General features: G+C 56.5%; 3 protein-coding genes across 10 annotated transcripts in view; 2 read left to right on the top strand and 1 right to left on the bottom strand.

Annotated features, from left to right (window-relative positions):
• STK40 (serine/threonine kinase 40) overlaps positions 1-2,816 on the top strand; it is a 31,326-nt gene extending 28,510 nt beyond the window's left edge. For all 3 annotated transcript variants that reach the window (XM_026103678.2, XM_064525256.1, XM_064525257.1), the window contains one exon: positions 186-2,816. In XM_026103678.2, coding sequence (XP_025959463.1) covers positions 186-404 — 219 coding nt within the window. In that variant the 3' untranslated portion in view covers positions 405-2,816. The remainder of the gene's footprint in view (positions 1-185) is intronic.
• A 983-nt stretch (positions 2,817-3,799) lies between these two features.
• EVA1B (eva-1 homolog B) lies at positions 3,800-6,963 on the top strand. The gene is made up of 3 exons (XM_026103668.2): positions 3,800-3,997; positions 5,750-5,862; positions 5,939-6,963. Exons 2-3 carry the CDS (start codon positions 5,796-5,798, stop codon positions 6,334-6,336), a joined length of 465 nt encoding a protein of 154 aa, XP_025959453.1. The 5' UTR covers positions 3,800-3,997; positions 5,750-5,795; the 3' UTR covers positions 6,337-6,963.
• A 6,341-nt stretch (positions 6,964-13,304) lies between these two features.
• The window catches only part of THRAP3 (thyroid hormone receptor associated protein 3), a 35,296-nt gene continuing 27,795 nt past the window's right edge, over positions 13,305-20,805 (bottom strand). For 5 of the 6 annotated variants that reach the window (XM_064525244.1, XM_064525247.1, XM_064525245.1 and 2 more), the window contains 6 exons: positions 20,641-20,752; positions 19,807-19,891; positions 17,387-17,571; positions 16,570-16,762; positions 16,003-16,152; positions 13,305-14,863 (listed from right to left, as the gene is read on the bottom strand). In XM_064525244.1, coding sequence (XP_064381314.1) covers positions 14,642-14,863; positions 16,003-16,152; positions 16,570-16,762; positions 17,387-17,571; positions 19,807-19,891; positions 20,641-20,752 — 947 coding nt within the window. In that variant the 3' untranslated portion in view covers positions 13,305-14,641. The remainder of the gene's footprint in view (positions 14,864-16,002; positions 16,153-16,569; positions 16,763-17,386; positions 17,572-19,806; positions 19,892-20,640; positions 20,753-20,805) is intronic. The other variant, XM_064525248.1, reaches the window with a different exon arrangement.

Below are 20,805 nucleotides of genomic sequence, written 5' to 3'. Positions count from 1 at the left end.
TCAGACTCTAGCTTTCCTGTGGTAGTTCTGGACTGTTGCAGGTGCATTATGGTGTGTGTTAAGAGAGCTGTGAGAGGTGCTTGCTTCCACACTCCTATTCTCCTCCAGACCAGCCCAACACAAGCACAGCTTGCTGTGGGAGCACTGCTTGTCGCTGTGGCTCTGATGAGGCAGTTCTCTTGCAGGTAAAGGTGACAGAGGAGTGCTCGCAATACGAGTTCGAGAACTACATGAGGCAGCAGCTACTCTTGGCTGAGGAAAAGAACACCTTGCATGAGGCCAAGAGCTTCCTACAGAAGCGACAGTTTGGGAACATCCCCCCCGTGCGACGCCTGGGCCATGACGCCCAGCCCATGAACCCTTTGGATGCAGCTATCCTGGCCCAGAGGTACCTTCGGAAGTAGCTTCCCACACATCTGAGAGCACAAGCACCATCCTGCAATCTGCCTTTCACGTCACCTACTACAGCTCAACAGCAATACTGGTGTCCCATGATGGAGAATAATGTAGCAATTCTTTTGAGCTCTGTTAAGGGACACGCACTCACACTCACTCTGGAGGGAGAAGACTTTTGAAAAAGCTAGTTTTGAAAGCAGCAATCTCTTGGCATCTTCTGGAATCTTCGTTTTTAAATCCAAGCCTAGATGACTAATCTGCTTTTAATCATGACTTTGTAATCTACCTCTCTTGTCTTTTTAACCATGCTGTTCTCTGGATCGAGCAAAGCCTGTCGGAAAGGAGAAGATTACCAAGGGTGAAGCTGGTTTGCTGGCACAAGCGTTGGGCTGTGTGTAGTATGGAGAGTCGGCTGATAGCGTTCGCTCCATATGGTTTGAATAAGCTTAGATTTATCTGGGTTTCTTGAAAGTAAGAATTTCTTGAAACCTTCCACTTCCCTTCATCTGCATCAAATCTTTTTCTGTTTTTAACATACCACCTGGTTTAAATGTGTTGTCTAACCCTCGCTGGCTTTGTGTGGGCCTTGGTGCACTGGGGCCTTCAATAAGCAGCACACAAACAGCCCGGTTGCCTGCTATGACTAATCGCTGTTCCTGAGAACACAGCCACGGTGTGAGACAAGAACTGTCATTGCAGACAATCACTGCAAGGATTTAGTCTTGTCCATAGTTATTTAAAGGTTTTGCAGAACTTGGCCTATCTTGGCCTTTGACCTCTCTCTCACCTTTCACTGATTCTTTTAGTTTCATAAGAATATATGATTTAATCTTATTTTTTCAGTAGCTTATCTAAGGTGCAGTTAAAATTGCATTAATTGATTTAGCATTTTCACACTTCATTTGTGGTACAGATATAATATATGAGTTACAATGTGAAAAAGCTTCCCAGAATAATCTGCCTAGAATTAGAAAGGGGCTGGCTGAAGTCTCTACTGTATTTGTTCTCTAGCTGATCTTGCCATCCCAGTCTCGCCATGGAAACCTGGGGCTTTCTCTGCTGTCCCGGTGTGGTGCTTAGGCTGGAGAAGGGTGTCCCGGTTTGCCACCTAATGCCACTGGAAGAGCGTTTGACTGTGTTGAGAACAGGAAAGATTGTTTCTGAGCCTCATTCTGTGAACTGGATGCCTCTCTTGCCAGACTAACTGTTCTCGCACACAGATCCCGTGGCTCGTAGTGCCCCATCCAGATTTCCTGCTCAGCAGGGAGGTTTTCGGGTGCCTCTGTCCCCTGGTCCTGGCTGGCCGCAGCACTGGGCCCCGCAGCAGCAGCGAGGCTCTAACACCGCGCACGGCACCGAAGAGGGCCGGGGTGCTCGGAGCTGGGGCCGGGAGCCAGCCGGGTTTGGCACAAGGGAAGGTGCTAGCAGGGAGGGGAGGAGCTGCCCCAGCCCCTGCCCAGCCCTAGGGGTAGGTGTCTAGACCCTGGCCCTGCCCCTGGGGGTCATCACCATCAGCGATGCCTCTCGGAAAGGCAGGGCGTCTCCAGCGCCAGCTTCCTTACCCGTGCCCCTCGCCCTGGCGCGGCCCAAACTGCCCCTTGCCCTGCCGTGGCGCAGGCAGGGAGCGAGTAGCAGATTTATGTGTAGCTTGTTGCCTTCTCTTGCCCGAGGCTGGGGAAGCAGCCTGCATCTAGCGTGTTTAAACCTACAGCTGTCTTCTGGGGGGGCTCTGGTGAGGGACGCCCAGGGCTTGACCTGAAACTCCTTGGCAGCGTCGGGCATTGTGTTCTGCCTCCGACCTTGCTGAAACAACTTGGCCACCTGCCGGCAGTTAATCTGTGAACACTAATACAGACTAGGACGCTTGCACCAACCCCAGCCAGCTGAGCCAGTAGCCTCAAGTCTTAGCCTTATTTATTTTTCCAGACGGTAGGTCTGTCCTTGCACACCCCGTGTGAAGCTGTTGTCTCCCTGGTGCCACCAGCAGCGTGGGGCCACCAGCCCCGGTGCAGCCCCGGGGGCCGGACCCTGGCCCCACGCCGGGGCCGCGGCTCTCCCCTCTGGGTTTTCTCCTGCCCCTCTCCCAGCTCGCTCCCTCCCTGGTTTGTGCCCCCTTATCCCCCCCCCCCCCCCCCCAAAGTTAAAGCAATATTCTGGGGACGCTGCGGAGTTGTATGATACTGAGTATTCGGCAGACGAGCAATCGCCAGTAAATCCCACTTGTGTTAAAGCGAACTGGAACAGCGCGGTGGTGCGGGGCGGGCGGGCGCCGCGCGGGAGGTGTATGACGTGCTGTAGAAAAGGAGCCTATTGTAAAAACAACAAAAAACAAAAAACGGAAAAAAGTTTGTATAAAGACATTATTTTTGTACTACATCGAAACTACTCCTGCATGTCGGCAATAAAACTTCCTAACGAGAGCTGAGGCGCGCAGCGACCGCGGGGGGGCGCCCGGGAGCGGGGGGGGGGGGGGCCGGGGGGCCGCGGCGGTGCGCGCGGGGCGGCGCCAGGGGGCGCCATGGGGCGGGCTGCGCGGGGCTGCGGGGCCCTACTCTGCCCCACGTTGCCCTGCTCTGCCCCACACAGCCCTGCCCCCCATTGCCCTGCTCTGCCCCACACAGCCCTGCATTACCCTGGCCTGCCCCACATTGCCCTGCTCTACCCTGCATTGCTCTGCATTGCCCTGCTCTGCCCCACATTGCCCTGCTCTGCCCCACACAGCCCTGCCCCCCATTGCCCTGCTCTGCCCCACACAGCCCTGCATTACCCTGGCCTGCCCCACATTGCCCTGCTCTGCCCTGCATTGCTCTGCATTGCCCTGCTCTGCCCCACATTGCCCTGCCCCACGTTGCCCTTCCCAACATTGCCCTGCATTGCTGTGCTCTGCCCTACAGAGCCCCACATTGCCCTGCCATGCCCCACATAGGCCTGTATTGTCCTGCCCCACATTGCTCTGCTCTGCCCCACACAGCCCCGCACTGCCCTGCCCCACATAGACCCGGGTTGCCCTGCACTGGGGCACCACGGGCAGCGCTGGGCCAAGGCGGCAGCCGTGGGGCCGAGGGAGGGGGCTGTGGAGCGGCTGCTCCTCTGCCCCCCGGGAAGGCTCAGGGATGGGCCCACAGCGGGCTCTGCCATGTGAGACGAGTGCGAGGGGTCTTTGCTGCCTCCTTGGCGGGCCCTGGGCGGTGCTGAGTGGGGCCCGTTGCAGAGCCCATCACCATCGCGTCCCGTCCCGCCGGGAGCGGGGCTGGGGGCTGCTGCATGGGGATGCAGGGGCAGCCGAGCCCCTGGTGGCACCAACACCAGGCCGCAGCACGGCCGTTGCAGGGCTCCGCCGCGGGGCTTCGGGGCGGCAGGGCCGGGCCGCGGTGTCCCGGGGGAGAGGGGCGAAGCCGTGGCCCTCGCGGCGGCGGCGGGACGGGTCTGCCATTGGCTCCGCGGCGGGCGCGCTGACCGCCAGCCTCCTCCAAACTATTTCCTGTTGCTGCCGCGTTAATGCTAAACAGACCTTGCTGTCTCCCCCTCGCTCCAGCCAAAGTGCAGCCGGCTCCCGCCGCCGCGCCGCTCCCGCCTGCTCCGGGCCCCGCGCCCCGGCCCCGTGAGTACCGGCATCCCGCGTCCTGCGTCCCCCTGGGCCTGCGCCCACCGCCTGCCCCATGGCTGCTGCGGGGAGGCACCGCGCCGCTTCGGCCCCTGCCCTGGGTGCTGTGCCGGGGGATGCGGGGCTCGGTGCTGGGGGATGCGGGATTCGTGCTCGGGACGTGAGGCTTGGTGCTGGGGGACAGGAGCCTTGGTGCTGGGGACGCAGGGCTTCTTGGTGCTTGAGGACACAGGACTCGGCGCCTGGGGACATGGGACTTGATGCTCGGGGACATGAAGCTCAGTGCTTAGGGCACAGGACTTGCTTGGTGTTCAGGGACGCAGGACTTGGTGCTTGGGGACATGAGGCTCCGTGCTTGGGGATGCAGGACTTGCTTGGTGCTTGAAAACATGGGACTTGGTGCCTGGGGACATGAGGCTCAGTGCTTGGGACACAGGACTTGCTTGGTGCTCGGGGACGCAGGGCTCAGGGACATGAGGCTCGGTGCTCAGGGATGCAGCGCTCAGTGCTCGGGGACGCAGGACTTGGTGCTCGGGTGCACTGCTTGGTGCTTGGGGACACAGGACTTGCTCAGTGCTCGGGGACGCAGGACTTGGTGCTTGGGGACACTGCTTGGTGCTTGGGGACGCAGGACTTGCTCAGCACTTGGGGCTGTGCCCACATGCTCGGCTGTGCCCCACGGTGATGCCCCGCTCATGCCCCCAGGCAGGGAGGCTGGAGCCAGCCCTGTCCCCAGCGGTTGGGGACAGCACAAGGGTCGCCTGTCCGGGTGCACGGCGACTGCCCGGGCCTGGCTGCCTCCGGCCTTTCCCTCCGCTGGCTCCCAGCCCCATCGTGGGGCCCTGCACGCTCCCAGCTCCGCTCAAAGGCCGTGCGTGTGCCCAGCCCCACTGCGAGGCCATGCCCCCAGCCCCACTGCGAGGCCATGCATGCTCCCAGCCCCACTGCAGGGCCGTGCATGCTCCCAGCCCCATCGCGGGACTTGCGGCACAGCGGTGGAGCCGGCAGCGGGGCTGCTCCCCGGGGGAGGGTGCTGAGCCCCTCGCAGCGGGGTTGCGCTGGCCGTGTTCCGAGGGTTGTTTTTTTTTTTTTTTTTTTTGGGGGGGGGGGGGGTGGGCACCCTGCGGGGCTGCCCTGGCTCCTCTGCCTGCCGCTGCCCCACGGCCCCCGTGCGCGGGGAGGCCCGGCCTGTCCAGGGACGGTTCTGCTGATGTGTCACATTTTCTGCATTTCTTTCCTCATTCCTCCTTCCGTGGAGACGTTTCTGGGAAAAGCGTTCTTCCCCGCGCCAGGGCCGCGGATGCTGCATCACCTCCGGCCCTGCCCCGCCGCCTGGGGCCGGGGGGGGGCCCTGCACTGCGTGGGGGGGGGGGGGGGGGCAGCGAGGGCCGGGGGGGGGGGGGGGCCGTGTACCGCGCAGGGGGGCAGCAAGGGGCCGGTTTTTGGGGGGGGGGGGGGTCCCTGCACTCGAGGCGGGGGGGCAGTGAGGCCACTGGGGGGGGGGGGGGGTCGGGTCCTGGCGGTGCCGGTGCCCTTTGCACGGCCGTGCGGCCCTTGTCCCCGCGCAGCGGCCGTCTGTCCCGGGCACCATGTGCAAACAGGGGCTGGGAGCGGGCGCCGTGCCCGCGGCAGGGCGGAGAGCTCGGCCCGGTGCGGCGGATCCGCGTCCCGGAGCGGCCGTATCCTTCCTGGCCCGCGGGAAGGGGCCGGGCATCGCGCTCAGCCCCACGGCCCCGCGTCCCCCCCCAGCCCCACAGATGCGGAGCGGGCGGCACCCGCCGCGGCCCTGAGCGGGATGGAGCCGCGGCAGCGGGCGATGGAGCTGCTGAGCAACAGCATGGCCGCGTACGGCCACATCCGAGGTGAGGCGGCGGCGGGGCCGGGCGGCGGCGGGGGGCACCCGCCGGGCCCTCATCACCCCCCCCTCTGCCCCCCCAGGCCACCCCGAGAGCTTCGGGCTCTACTTCGTGCTGGGCGTCTGCTGCGGGCTGGTGCTGACGCTGGGGCTGCTGGTGCTGCGCCGCTCCTGCCCCCCCCGCGCCCGCCCGCCGCCCCCGCCCGGCCCCGGCGACGAGGACGAGGACGAGGATGAGGATGAGGAGGATGAGGAGGAGGACACCATCGACCGGGCGGCCTCCGAGTCGCTGCTGCCGGTGACGGAGCTGCCGCCGGAGAGCGCCGGGGACGGGGCCGCGCTGCCGGCCGTCAACGTCTTCGCCTCGGCCGAGGAGCTGGCGCGGGCGCAGCGGCTGGAGGAGCGCGAGCGCATCCTGCGCGAGATCTGGCGCAACGGGCAGCCCGACCTGCTGGGCGCCGGCCGCCTCCACCGCTACTGAGCCCCGCGCGGCCACCGGTACGAGCGCCTGCCCCAACGGGGGGCTTGGACGGACGCTGCGGCGATGCCCCCATGCCGGAGCCCGCCGGACCCTGCGGACACGTTCCCAGGCTGCTTCCCGCCCCCCCCCGGCGAGCCCCCGCGGTCCCGCTAAAATTAGCCCTTTCCGGCACCGCCCGGCCCCTGACCCAGCGCCGGCGAGAAGGGGGGGAAACGTGCAGCCCCCTCCGGCCCCCCTCCATCCCCCGGCAGCCTTGCAAAAATAGCTGCTTCCCAGGCCGGTCCCCCGCGCCTCCGGCCCTAACAGGATCCAGATGTTTTCCAGATGTTCTCCCAGCCCCGCGCCCATGGCGGGACGCCAGGATGCGCCGGGGCCTGCGTCGGCGCGCTGAGCCGGGAAGGGCGGCGGAGGCGGCAGCCCGCCGTGGGGCCCGGCCCCACTGTGGGGCCCAGCCCTGCCATGGGGCAGCCCCGCTGTGGGGCCCAGCCCTGCCATGGGGCAGCCCTGCCTGTGATGCTGCCTCCGGCACGTCCCGCTCCCCAGCAGCGCCCGTGCAGCCAGGCAGGGCTCCGTACCCAAAATAGTTTATTTTACACGATATTTATAATAAACAGGGGTTTTTCGCCAGCCTCTGGGCGATGCAAACGCAGCGCTGCGGTGCAAAGCCCCGTGCGAGCGGGTGCAAAGCCCCGTGTCACGGCCCGTCCCGTCCCGCCGCGCGGCTCTAGCAGGGCAGCGCCGTCCTCACCCGCTCGATCTCCGCCTGCGGAGGAGAGGCCGTGAGCGGGGGGCGGCGGGGGCACGGGGTGGGGGGGGGACCCGCGCGGGGACCCGGGGGCGGCCGCCCCACCTGCAGCGCCTGGCGCTTGGCCCGCTCCTGGCAGAGCTCCAGCCGCATGTCCTCCAGGTCCCTCCTGCAAAGCAGCGCGCCGGGCAGCCGCGGCCGGGCGGATGGATGCGGAGCTCCCGCCCGGCTCTGCCGCCGCGGCCCGGCCCCGGCCCCGGCCCCACTCACAGGTGCTGGCAGCGCATCAGGTCCACGAGGATGTGCAGGGAGCGAACCTCCGCCTTCAGGTCCTCCAGCGCCTGCCGCTGCTCCGGCGGCGGCTCCCAGCCCCGCGGCGGGATGGGCACCTCCGGGCCCTGCCCCGCCGTGGGGACGGGGGCGCGGGGCGGCAGCCCGCCCGCCGGCCTCTCCTCCTCGCCCTCGTCCGGCTGCAGCACCCAGAGCCGCTGCTCCTGGCAGCCGCCGGGCGTCAGCGCGGGAGCCCTGCCGGCCCCTGACCCCAATCCCAACCGCAATGGTGGGCAGCGTGCACGAGACCCTCCCGCCGTGCCCTGTGCATCCCCAGCACCGTGCCCCGTGCATCCCTGGTGCTGTGCCCCTGTGCATGCCCGGCACTGTGCATCCCTGGTGCCGTGCCCTGTGCATCCCCAGCACCGTGCCCTGTTCATCCCCAGCACCGTGCCCCTGTGCATCCCTGGTGCCGTGCCCCTGTGCATCCCTGGTGCCGTGCCCCGTGCATCCCCGGCGCCGCACTCACCGCCGAGAGGCTGGGCGGCCGCTTGCCCGGCACCCTGGGGCGCCCGGCGGTCGGGTGGCTCAGCCGGGCCGTGCAGACCTGCAGGGCGCCGAAGCCATCGACGTCTGCAAAAAAAGGGCGCGTTGGCGTCTGCAAGGGCCGCGGCTGCACCGGTGCCGCCGCCAGCCGCGCGGGCCCCACCTGGGTCGCTGGCCTTGCTCCGCTCGCCGTCGGGGACGCAGGGCCTGGGGACAGCGGGGAGGGGTGAAGCGGGGCCCCGGTGGCGCAGGGCGGCCGTGTGCTGCAGCACGGCCGCGTCGGGCTGCACCGGCGGGACGCAGATGCCGCTTACTTGCCGGGGGCCGGCCTGGTTTTGGCCGGGACGGGGGGCGCAGGAGCCGGTCTCTTGACGGCGGGGAGCTTGGCCGGCTCCATCCTCGCGGGGGGCTCTGGGGAGGGGCGGGGGGTGAGCGGGGCCCGGACGGGCAGAGCGAGCGCCGGTGCCGCTGGGGCACGCGGCAGCGCGCCGCCGGGGCAGGAAGCGCTTCCTGCCGGGGAATCCCGCGCGGCACGGCACGGCACGGCACGGCACGGCGGGGCCCAGCCCGGCATCGCCGTCCCCGTCCCCATCGCCACGGGGGACCGGCCCGCGCGGGGCCGCCGGCCCCGGGACTCACCAGTGGGCTCCCCCTCCTCGCCGGGCTCGTCCCGCGCCGCCTGCGACGCTGCGGTGGGAGCAGAGCGGGTGGCGGGGGCCGGGGAGGGCCCCGCCGCCCCCCCTCTCCCCGGCACCCGCGGCCGGTGTGGCAGCCCCGTCCTGGCCGGGAGTGGGTCCCCGGGGCATCACCGCCATCCCCGTCCCCGGCACCGCGGCCTCGTGGGCGCTCGACCCGCCCCGGGCTTGTCCTCGCTGCGGCCGTGGGGCCGGGCACGAGGGCGCAGAGCTGCTCCCCGGCCCCGGTGCAGCACGGCACCGGCGGCACCCCCAGGACCCCCCAGGACCCTTTTCCCCGCTCCACAGCTCCCCGGCAGCCTCCGGAGCAGCCCGGGGCTCCGTGGAACGGCCCTGGGTTGCAGCAGGGCCCTGGGATGCGCCGGGATGCGCCGGGATGCGCCAGCCCCGGGTCCCTGCGGCGCCCCACTGCCCCCGTCCTACCTGCCGCGCGGTGCCGGTGCCGGTGCCGGTGCCGGTGCCGGTGCTGGTGTCAGCCGCCCGGGTGCCGCAGCCCCGCGCCCGGCACGTGACGCCGGAGGAAACCAGCTCCTCGCGGGGAGGAAGTCGGCGCGGAGCACCGCGGCCCCCGCACCCCACGCGGCCCCCCTGCCCGCGGCCCCCGCTCACCCCACGCCGCGTCCTGGGACGGCACCGCCGGCTGCAGCTGCGGGAGAGCGAGGGTGAGGCCGGGACCCCGTGCTGCCCACCGCGGCTGCCCCCGGCACCTCCCGGCACGGCCCCGGATCCCGCCGGAGTGCAGGGCCATGGGAGCAGCACGGTCGGTGCCGCCGGCCCCACACGCCCCGGCGCGTCGCCCCACTCACCGCGGGCACCAGCGGCGGCAGGAGCTCCACGAGGTTGATGGGGAAGAGGCCTCTCCGGCGGCGGCACTGCCCTTCCCACCAGCCCTCGTCCTCCGTGTGCTGCAAGGAGGGAGCGCTCGGGGCCACGGCACGGGGAGCACGGTGCGGGGTGCATGGGATGCACAGCACAGGGAGCACGGTGCAGGGTGCTTGGGATGCACAGCACGGGGAGCACGGTGCAGGGCGCACGGCACGGGGAGCACGGTGCAGGGTGCTTGGGATGCACAGCACAGGGTGCACGGCGCAGGGCGCACGGCACGGGGAGCACGGTGCGGGGTGCTTGGGATGCACAGCACAGGGTGCACGGCGCAGGGCGCACGGCACGGGGAGCACGGTGCAGGGTGCATGGGATGCACAGCACAGGGTGCACGGCGCAGGGTGCACGGCACGGGGAGCACGGTGCGGGGTGCTTGGGATGCACAGCACAGGGTGCACGGCGCAGGGTGCACGGCACGGGGAGCACGGTGCAGGGTGCATGGGATGCACAGCACAGGGTGCACGGTGCAGGGCGCAGGGCGCGGGGAGCACGGTGCGGGGTGCTTGGGATGCACAGCACAGGGTGCACGGCGCAGGGCGCAGGGCGCGGGGCACAGGGCACAGGCCGGCCCCATGCAGCCTCACCGTGCGGAGGACCTGGACGACGTCTCCCTTCCGCAGCTGCAGCTCGTCGGGCAGCGCCGGCGCGTAGTCGAACAGGGCCCGGCAGAACTGGGGCTCCTGGTCTGCGCGGCGGGGATGGGACAGGGCTGGCGGGGACGCAGGCGGCTGAGGGAGGGGGTCCGCAGCCGCTGCCCCCGCCGCTCGCACCCCTGCCCCTCGTCACCCTCCGCTGCGGCCCGTGGTGCACGGGGACACTCACGCGGCTCGGGGGGGGCGGCGGGCGCGGGGCGCAGGGCCAGCGGGCGCGGCTCTGCCTGCAAGAGGAGACCCGTGGGCACGGGGGGCACGGGGGTCCCCGGCTCCCGGGCAGCACCCACAGGCTTGCAAATCCCCGGCCCCGAACCGCCTCCAGCGTGGGGCTCTGGCACCCACCTTCGCCTCCGGCACCAGCACCGGCACCGGCACCGGCTTGGGCATCTGCTCCCAGCGCTGCATCTCGGCCTTGCCGTCCACGGCGCCTGCGTGGGGCAGGGGGGCTCCCCGCCGCGGCTGGGCCCCTGGGGGGGGGGTGATGCTGACGCCGGGGGCCACGGCGGTGCCGCGGGCTAGTGCCGGGGCGCAGGAGGTGGCCGGGCTGGCGGCGGGCTGGGAGGTGCCCGGCGATGTTGCATTTCCTCGTCAGCGTCCGGATGAGACGGAGGGTTTGCGGCCGGGCACCGCAGGGCTGGGGAGGGACCGGGGGGCCGACAGCCCTGCTGCAGCCCGGGCTGCTGGGCCCCGGCAGGACGGAGGGGACCGCGGTGCTGCCCGCAGGGGCCGGGGCCGGGGCCGGGGCCGGGGCCGGGGCAGGCGAGGCGGTTTTGCGGTCGGCGGAGGGGCTACGGCGAGGCTGGAGGCCGGCACGCGAGGTGCAGCGAGCGGCAGCCGCAGCCACGGAAGTCATGAAACCGCCGCGCGGAAACGGTTAGGGGAAGGGGCTGCACGGGCTCGGGGCTGCCGGGAGAACCGAGGCGGACAGCTGTTAAGCTTCAGCCTGCAAGGAGGCAGGAGCAGCTTCCCCGGCTCCTCCAGCACCTCCCAGCTGCACCGGGCACCCCCAAAACGCTTCCAATACAGCAAAGCCCCCCGGCCGCCCCATGCCCCGAGGAGCCCCTGGGGCAGCCGCCTGGGCTCAGCCGTCCCCACCCCAGGCCCGAGCGGGTGGAGCAGCAGGGCGACAGGAGACGGCCCCGGCCCCAGGGGAGGGCCAGGACATCGGGCTACCAATGCACCAAATCCCCCCCCAGTGCCCCGCGCGCCCTTTGCATCCCTGTGGCTCTGGGGTGACAAAGGGGGGCTGGCGGGACCGGAGACGTTTCTGTGCAGGGTGGTGGCAGCTAACAGAAAACTGGAACGCCAAGAGCCCTCGGCACAGCGGAGCAGCGGTTTTGGCTTCTGAAGGTGCAGGATTATAGAGGGGGAGAATTGGGAGAGGGGAGGCAGCGCTGGGCGTGCGCCGGGCCCCAGGGGCTCAGAGCATGCGCCTGCCCCGCCAGGCCCGTTGCCACATGCCTGCAGCCTTCAGTACACAGGGGAAGTGAAAGCTGAACCACAAAGGGTCCGAAACCCACAAAAAGTGAGCTAATAAGGTTCACAGCCATGCTGCTGCCGTCCCTTGGGAGAATCCAAGTGCCAGAAGGGGTTATTAGTGCTACAAGGGGTTATTAGTGCCACAACAGGCCTCTCTTCCATCTTCATCCTGAGCAGGGGGGGCTGGCCACCCTTTGGTCCAGGCTGACAATATGAATATGCCTTTAAACTAAATCCCTTTGACCTGGTAATGTTGAACCAAGGTAAAAGAAAGGAGGTGGCTGCTGCTTTTTGTGCCACTGGCCCAAGGACATCTCTTGAAGGTGCTAATTCTAAGTTAGGGAGGGAGTTTTATATATACATTGTAGACTAAAAAATGTGTTCCTTCCTTGGGTTTACTAATTTGAGCTGAGGGAACAGTGTCTCAACTTGGCTCAAGGGCTCAAATTCAAGGGTAAAGGGAAATATGAACCGTTAACCCACACTGCTGTCTCCACTGCTATTAGCTAACACTTAACTAACACGAAGTTAAGCATGCTTCTTGCAGTGCAGAGAGACTCCTAAATTAAGCACAAGCTCTGGGGCTGGACACACCTAGCATCACACCTGTAAAGCTCAAGCAGCAAGGAGCTGAGCGAGCTAGAACCTTCCTGGGAAGTGGTAGCAATGGAAAAACACTGGCTGCCAGACCGGCACCAGCAAGTGCTGTGACCAGCCCACTCGGCTAGTGACAAGCATTGAGGTTGAGTGGTGGCATCCAAGGGGGCTGCCTGGAGCCTTCATCTTCAGGGAGTTCAGTTTGAGGGGATGCATGTAGCTGTTCTGCCTGGTCCTAAATCACAAGTGTGATACGCAATCCCTACTTCAAGAAGGTCTGGGGAATCTGGCCCAGGGCTGTATCATTCCCTCCCTTCCCCCATACAATTACTGTTAACAAAGGGGTTTGAAAGGTCTCTTAAATGCTTAGAAAACAAAAGATTCCTCTCCTCACCCTGAGGAGATACTGGGATTTACCCTGTTGCCAGTCAAGTAAGCTGCAAGGCTTCATTTCACTGCTCCCAAGAGACAACTACTAACACTGATTCAGGTAAAAAAAAGTTTAGCTTTAATTAGTCACTAACTTAGAAAGCAGTTAGGCTAGTGATAAAAAAAAAAAGCAGCTAACAACCCCCCCCCCCCCCCCATACTGCCTGGTTCTTGCATATATCAGTAACATACTACCGATAAAAGCTAAAGGATAAAAACTGCATCCTTTCAGTTACCGCACCTAAACACCTCCTGAAAGAGTAATCGCAGGTAGCCTGTTTCTACACTTACTTGTGTTGCAATGTTACTTGTTTTGCAATGCCAGTTTTTCTACTTGCTTCAAAGTGCGATATTCCATACCTGGAGAGCCATATAAAATGGCAGCATGCCGATCATTTCCCCAGGAGCGTAACTGCTCGCAACTGCTGCACTTTAACAGCGGAGACAACCCCACAGACACCATTTTGAGCTTCCTCTTTCATTACCGTCACCTAGTCCAGTTCTCTTTCAGGACCATCATGTTTTAAAGCTTCCCTTCAGAGCAGCTCTTCTGCAATTCCACACTGGTGCTGACTACAGATGTTTGTTCCTTCTGGCTTCCCCAATTAATTCAGAAGGCAAATGTCTGGTGACAGAAGAAGCCCCAGACTCAGAACACAAAACAAAGCAAAGTTACACCTACTACTTATTTTATTGTATTTTATTTGCATAAAACAAACTTCAGGGGGTTGCTAAACAGGAACTGTTCAAGTCAAAACAAACCAAACTCTAGTTGGTGTGTGGGGGGGAACAGCACAGCAATCCTGGGGAAGGGAAGGCAAAGATGTAGGGGACAGGGAGAGCGGTGTCTTTACAACACGTGCACACTCAGCATCGGTGCATGAACATGCCTCTCTCCTCCTAAGAGGGCTCACTGATTCAGCCAAAGAACTATTTGCAAACTTCTTCAGAATATTTTTAAGTAGAAGATAAAAAGAAATACACCATAACTGCCATCCTTAACCAGCACAGGAGGGATTTGCCTTTTGTTTTATAAAAAGATTAATAAAAAATATTGAAAAATTCTCATCTCCTTTTATATTTTTAACCTAGTAGAATTCTGAAGTTTCTTAGAAAACTATGTTACCTTGGAAAGAGCACTCAAGTTCACAACCAGCTGCAAAGAGGATACACAAAATGCCTACAAGCAGTTTGGGACTCCAGCACACACCAGGCCTAACAGTGTACACACTAAACAGTGGTGAAGAGTAGGGTGTAGGTTTTTTTTTTTTTTTTTAAACCATGCTAATTTTGTTAACTTTCAACATAAAAGAAAAACAATGTTTTTAAAAGGCCCTAAACTCAACAGTTACATTTAAAAAAAAGTTTTAAAAAAATCATAGCAGTTTGGTCCCAACAAGTTAACATTTAGATGTTTATTCACATGCTTCATTGTTTTCTTATTTATAAGAACCAAAAATAGTTTCCAAAATTATCATTTAATTGATGTTACTACATACGTAAAGGCCTAAAATAAGTAGAGTATGAATTTAAAAAATTGAATACACAATAGGGGAGAAAAATTTAAACTGGCGAGTTAATCCCGACCTCTACTATTTCAAATTATAAAAAGAGAAACAAATGTCAAGACTACTGGGTTAAGATGGGCACAAACTGAAATCCACATTGTCTTCAAAGCCTGTTACCAAAAAAAAAAAAACTGACCATCCAATAAGGTCACAGACAAGTGAAAATCCAGGATCTCACCCAGTACTTGACCTTATTCAGTCCAGAAGGTAAGTCTTTGGGAAGGTATACTCCATGAGTGGATCCAAGCATAAATGATTTGATCAGCTCTAGTCCACACTTAGGGAGGCCGAGCTCTGAAAATGCAATTAACTTCGGGATTGTTTCAAAGCTCCTCTCTGGGGCTGTTCAGCACTTCAGTGTCACCCTGACAGTCTCCAGCATTGGTGTGCTGAACCCCTTCACCGCTGCCAGGGTTCTCTGGAAACATGCAGACACTGCAGCTATTCAGCAGCTGACTGTAAGTTGTCCTTTTCCTCTCTGTTTTCTGTTCCACTTTCATCATCTTCAATTTCTCCTTCTTCCCCACTGAATTTGTCATGGGCCCACTTGGGGCTGGTGCTTGATTTTCTGAACATGAAGCGACCTCTTCCTCTGGGGAAAGCTCCCCGACCACGGCCTCTGTTCACCCACTTTTCGGCACCTTCGCCTTCTCGGTCATCATGCTGCACAGGAGGAAGCCAATCACATCAGATGAAACAGACTGCTCTCAATACAACAGGAGCAGGAAAACTCTAGCTTATTATATGCCTCCCTGCAGATCCCCATATTTACGCCACAACAAATAATGCCATCTAAACAGAAGAACTGGCATGTTTTGGAGGAAAAACGACGAGCTAGATGGAAACAGGAAAGAACAATGGCTACACAGGCTTTCTTTTTGTGCAAGCCTCTGATAGCTTTCTGATAGGAAGCTCTGCGTAATAACTAGGGGTGGGTAGGGGACAGGTATCTAGGCCTGGAGTGCCAATGGCCAGTTCTGCAGCTCCGCAGTTTATATATTCTACACATTTCCCCTCTACTTTCTTCCCAGTCAAACCACTTGACAGCTTCAGCCATTACTGCTGGGTACTCAGGGACTTCAACAACACATGCAACTTTCAGGAATGCTTTATATGAGGTAAGGCAGATGCAACTGGTAACAAGCTGGACCATGCTTCTGGCCTCAGACTGATCCATTTCTATATGTAAAGTGGCAGAGTAGAGACTGGACACCAAAAGCAAATTACAACTTTGCTTTCAAAAAGATCAGAGCACAGGTAAAATTCAAGCTTTCTTGTTTGAGGTACAAGACTGAAATACTGTATTATTCAATGAGAAGATTAGGGATCTCAAGTACTCCAAGTCATGAAGAGAGAGAGTCTTAGTGCCTACCCTTTCTTCAAAGAACAGAGTCATGCAGACTGGATTCTCCTGAGCTAACGCATGTTAGTATGGAAGACTGCTACCACCAGAAACAGGAGGGAACAGTACTAACCCATCAAGGAAGTGGACTCTATCGGAATAGAAGAATCCAGAAATGCAGGCCATCTGCAACACAGACTAACAGATTTAAGCTGTGTTTTTCACACTACTGAGAAACGTGGTCTTTAAGTAAATCCTAAAGGCCAGTTAATGCAAAACTATTCTACAGTGAACAGAAACAAGTTCTTTTCAATTGCGAGTCAGAAACTTCTGAGGAAGTGTCATGTGAGGCCTTAAACTCCTGCATTAGTATAACGATAGCTTGTGCTTTCACCTCTAAAAAGATTTCAGACCAGATTCACCTAGCGTTCATACATATCTCAGTACTTCGGACACATACCAAGTAGTACTTCTTGCTCTTGGGTGTGTACTCTGGATCCCATTCCTCATCTCTGTTTCGCTTCTGAAAGTCATTGCTGCCACCGCTGCTGCTGTTATTGTTGCCTGAAAAGTTGCCTCTGCCCCAGCCTCTCCCCCTGGCTCTGAACTGCTGCAACAAATAAGAAATGGAAGAAAATGAAAGGTTATGGTTACGACCAGGGTGGTTATGACGAGAAGAGTCATTTCAATTGCCTAACCCAAACTGACTGATGCACGTTACACTGCTCATCATGATTGCTCAGCAATCACCGAGGCACAAAAGCTTCCAGGCTTGATTCTGCTCAATGCATCTTGAGTTCAACTGCCCAGTCTATTCCTGGCACCATGGTATGCTCTCCAGGTCCTGTGTTCAAAGTCAGGAGTAATCATATTTTGACTCATCATCCACAACCAGCCAATGCCCTTGGAGTTTCTACTTCACAGTATGCTTTAATTGCGCAAGAGCAGTACAAAATGGCCACACTGACCATTCTGGGAATTGATACTGGTGGCAGGGGGAAAGGGAGAGGAGCAGACAAAAACTTACAAAGGTCCCTCTAGCTCTTCCTCTCTCATTTGGACCAGTGAATTCTTTAGTCCCAAGTCGGGACTTATCAAAACCCGTGGTGCTTTCCTCCCTCTCTTCAGTCTCTTCAGTATATTCCTCTGCTTTGAACGAATGAGAGGACCGTGAAGATGACGAACTGGATCTGGATCTCTCACGTACCCTTCGGTGTTTCCTGTTTCAGTGACAGGAAAGGGGAGGTGAGGAGGACAAAGAGCTTAACAACTCAGCAGTGAACTACAGAACCATTTGTTTATCACTCCCCTATCAGTGTAATATTTGCCTTTTACTATGAGAAAGGAAAGCCGTAGTAACAGCTCAGGATCAGCTACGACATGCAGATCTAACAGGTCCCGAGCCCTCTCCAGCAAGACTGGAGACACAAAGGTGTTTAAACCATCTATTTTGAGATACACATGCTTTTCAGATCAGCACTATTTCTCTGCTTGATATCCTTTCTCCTGGAGAGGCACTGACCTACAGAGTTTTAGTCAAAATGGAAAATTAAGCTAATAGCAAAGGATTAAGTTAACTTTAAAGCAAAGTCACTTAAACATAGCTGTTCTCTATGACACAACAGGAAAAAGGAGGAAAAGTAATTCACCCATCATGATATATGTAGCCTTCTCATTTAACTGAGATTCAGCGTTTCAGATAAATATAAAGATATAAGGAATATATGACCTCCACTGGTGTAGTTATGTCAACAGGCACACAAGTAGGTATACGTGACCCTGTCTCCAATCATAATAGCAGAGGTATGAAATACAAAAGAAATGGCTCTTAGTTTACTACATACTTTTTCTTTGAGCTTTTGTGAGTTTTCTCAGTTTTCTCAGCTGATCTTTCCCTTGAGTGACTTGAATCTCTTGAGTCCACCGATTCTCTTGATTTATCGCGTTTAAGATCTCTTTCCTTATGTTTTTTACGGCGTTCGATATCAAGGCGCAGGTCAACAGGGTCGTCCTTATATTTCCCTTCAGCCTATAAAAGCAGGGAAGAGGGAAGAGTTTAATATAAAGGTTTACAGTGCACCAGTTCAGCACCATTACTTTGCTACTGACTGCACAGACTTCTGGAGAGCAGTAGTTTATCTGAGCACTAATCAATAATCCATTCTAAGATGTAAAATATTTCACTATCAAAATCAGGTTTTATTTCATAGACTTCAGCTTTCCTTTATGTCTCAGAATTGTAGCATGAATAAAACGTCTTATGTCCTGTGGATGTTTGTTGCTGAACAGGAGCATGCTCACTATCCTGCTGACAGACACCACCAAGCAGGGTGCAAGGAATTTTAATCACCAGGTCTGAAACAGTACATAAGGAGAAGCAAAAGCTGTTTGCCACTTGGAGATACCTAAGACAGTGATTACTGATCAAAGTGGGAAGAGAGAGAGGCCACAGAAATGCAGCCGTCATGTTTATTTAGAAAAATGCCAACATCTCACAGATCCCTTACTATGTCTGTCAACGAGATTTGCTCTATGGCAGACATCACCTATAGCACTTCCCCCCTTCCATCTCCTAAACTGGAGGCACTATATGAAAGTTGACAAGAAAGCATCACAGGAGGTGGCACACATTTCTCTCCCTACATCGTCCTAGCAAGTCTACTAATACAAGTTACCTGGTGCTTCACAAAGCAAAAACCAGCCAACTGTATGAAGAAAATTCAAGAACTATTTTTTTTTCCTTCAGTTAATTAAAAATAAATCGGGTAATGCTTGCTGAGAGTTCTACTGAAATTGCTGCTTAAATACAACTTAAAATATTTTCTTGAGAAAATGAATACAGTTACGTTACCTGTATGCACTCTAAGACCAATGGTACTTAGATGAAATTTTGCCATGACTGCACATACAAGAGTAGCAAATTCACAGTGGCTGTGGTTTTGACAAGCATTCAACTGAGCAGCAGTACTTTTGCAGGAAGGCTGCACACAGTGTCGTTGGCAACAACATGCAGCCTCCATGGCTGTGCTCAGTGATCACTAATTTAGACTATTTACACAATACTATCCTTGGGAACTGTATGACTTGCTATGCAACATACATCAGATTAATTGCCTTGAATTAAATACAAAGGATTAGTAATTCTCTAGCTATTAAATTTTTTTTACTTACATGAGTTTCTAAACACTTTTTTTGTTTAAATAAAAATGTCAAATAACGCAGGAGTGAGAGCAGGCGTTTTGTTTTGGTTTTTTGCTCTTCTACTTTCCCCAGGCAAAGAGCTTTAATTTCTACTCTGAGAATAAAACTGCTCCCAACACGATGGATGACAGATAAGTGACAAAATCAGCAGCAGCTCCCTTATGTGGTACAGCAAACACCTATTTGGGTTTGTGAGGGCACGTCTGTTTCACGGAAGGCTGGCGAGCTGTTTGGAAACCACGTTTATAATACACTCTGCCAAGCTGATGCTCAGAGTTCAGGCCCATCAAATCCATCTCACCATCGTCCATGTCAAGCCACAAGTGTGTTTGGAAAAAATCGAAAACAAATATGAAACAAGTAAGGTTTCAGCAGGACTGTTTAAAATCTCTTCAATGTTCAACGTAAATATGTATGAAGGTGAATAAACAAAGGTTAAAATCCCAAACATTTTACGTTAAGCCACTTTTATGATTGTTTACAGTGAGTTTAATGGCTTAACATTGTTGCACTCAGAAAGGCTAATACACTAAATTCCAAGTGGTCTGGATCTACTAAAACAGGTGCTGAATGTTAAAGTAACAGCAATCAACAGCAATGGTACAGTAAGTTGTTAGAACAAAATTTATCATCTGCTTAATAGTGTATTTGGTTTAGATAAGTATTTAGTTTTACTTTCCTCTTTTTGACATGCATGTCTTTTTGAAAACATGGTTGGAAATATCGCGTGTATACAATTGATTTAATAATACTTACAAGCAGAAAAATATCACAAAAAGTCTCTTCTCTCATCATGGGCACTTGTTCCAAAAATCCTCTCATTTTTCTCAAGCTCACCTCAATTGACTTTGGGGTCATTTACCATAGTCTAACCACTTCACAAAGGTTGTTGATACATTTTTAATAAAAATTAACCCTTTGTAGTTCATTTTTAGAATTATGCCCATCCTTAAAAGAAAAACACAAACTTAAGTAGAGAGTAATTTAAACAAAAACATCACTGTTAAGTTCATGCCCAATGCACTCATTTTGTTGAATTAAACTAATCAGAGTAACAGTTCACCTTGAAGCCAGGATCTCTGGAAGTTTTCGTTTCCTCTTGAGAGAATCCATGTTTTCTAAAAGTACTGGGAGAAATATCTATCCTCCTAAAAGTAAAGAAACACAAAGATATCATCTTGTCCATAAGAATAACATGAAGTTTTTTTTTGATCAAATGTCATTTTAAAGCAGGTAGTCCAAAATTTCCACTGGTACTTAAAATTCCTCATTTGTCCATTTTTGCTGAAGCTGGTTAGATACTGCTACATAGGCTCGTGAATAGTTTTGTTGCTATGAAACACTTTTTCAATAAATAACTGCCAGAATTACTCTTTCAGTTGTAGACAAAAAGACTAAGAAAAGTGGAAGGAGGGATGTGACAATGAGAAAAAGAAAATTAAATGTGTCTTTTTAAAACCAAACTTTGTAACACCCAGGTAAATCATATACACAATCCAAGAGCATGGCAGCACAACTTAAAAAAAATTTCTTATCCTCATAGGCTTACTCGGTTACTTTAGATGGAATTGCAACAGCTCACTAAAGGATAAGCCTTTATGATCCAGCATGTAAGGAACTCCATCAAATGCCATAGACAGACATCCACCTTCTCCCTCAAAGAGAGACTTCTATCCTTTATGGATTTAATGACTTCCTTAGCCACTCTTGTCAGAGGCTGGGTAGATTAGACATAACACTAACATTACGATTGCTGTATTGCACTACTTTCTTAACTAGATAACGATACATGCCGTTCATTCTTAGTCTTGATTTATTCCAGAATTATTCCAGAGTTTAAGAGAAGAAAATATGAAATATACCAGAAAAATAAGACACAGTCCAATGTGCCACTAACCTGTGGATTTCAGGGCTCTTTTTGTTTTTAGCTGCATCTTGTTCCATTCCTTTCTTTAGATATTTTGTAAAGCGTTCATTAAGTGTCATTCCTGAAGACCCAAAGTGATGTTCTGTTGGGGGTTTGAGTGAACAATGTCGCATAATTAATACCATTTTTTTAAAT

This window comes from Dromaius novaehollandiae, chromosome 23 (assembly GCF_036370855.1).
Source record: "Dromaius novaehollandiae isolate bDroNov1 chromosome 23, bDroNov1.hap1, whole genome shotgun sequence".
Taxonomy (NCBI): Eukaryota; Metazoa; Chordata; class Aves; order Casuariiformes; family Dromaiidae; genus Dromaius; species Dromaius novaehollandiae.
This window is presented reverse-complemented; position numbering and strand designations above follow the sequence as displayed.

Coding starts and splice junctions, on each gene's coding strand:
- EVA1B (XM_026103668.2), top strand. CDS start 5,796: ATGGAGCCGCGGCAGCGGGCGATGGAGCTGCTGAGCAACAGCATGGCC. Junction 5,863..5,938: donor CGCGTACGGCCACATCCGAG/GTGAGGCGGCGG, acceptor CTGCCCCCCCAG/GCCACCCCGAGAGCTTCGGG.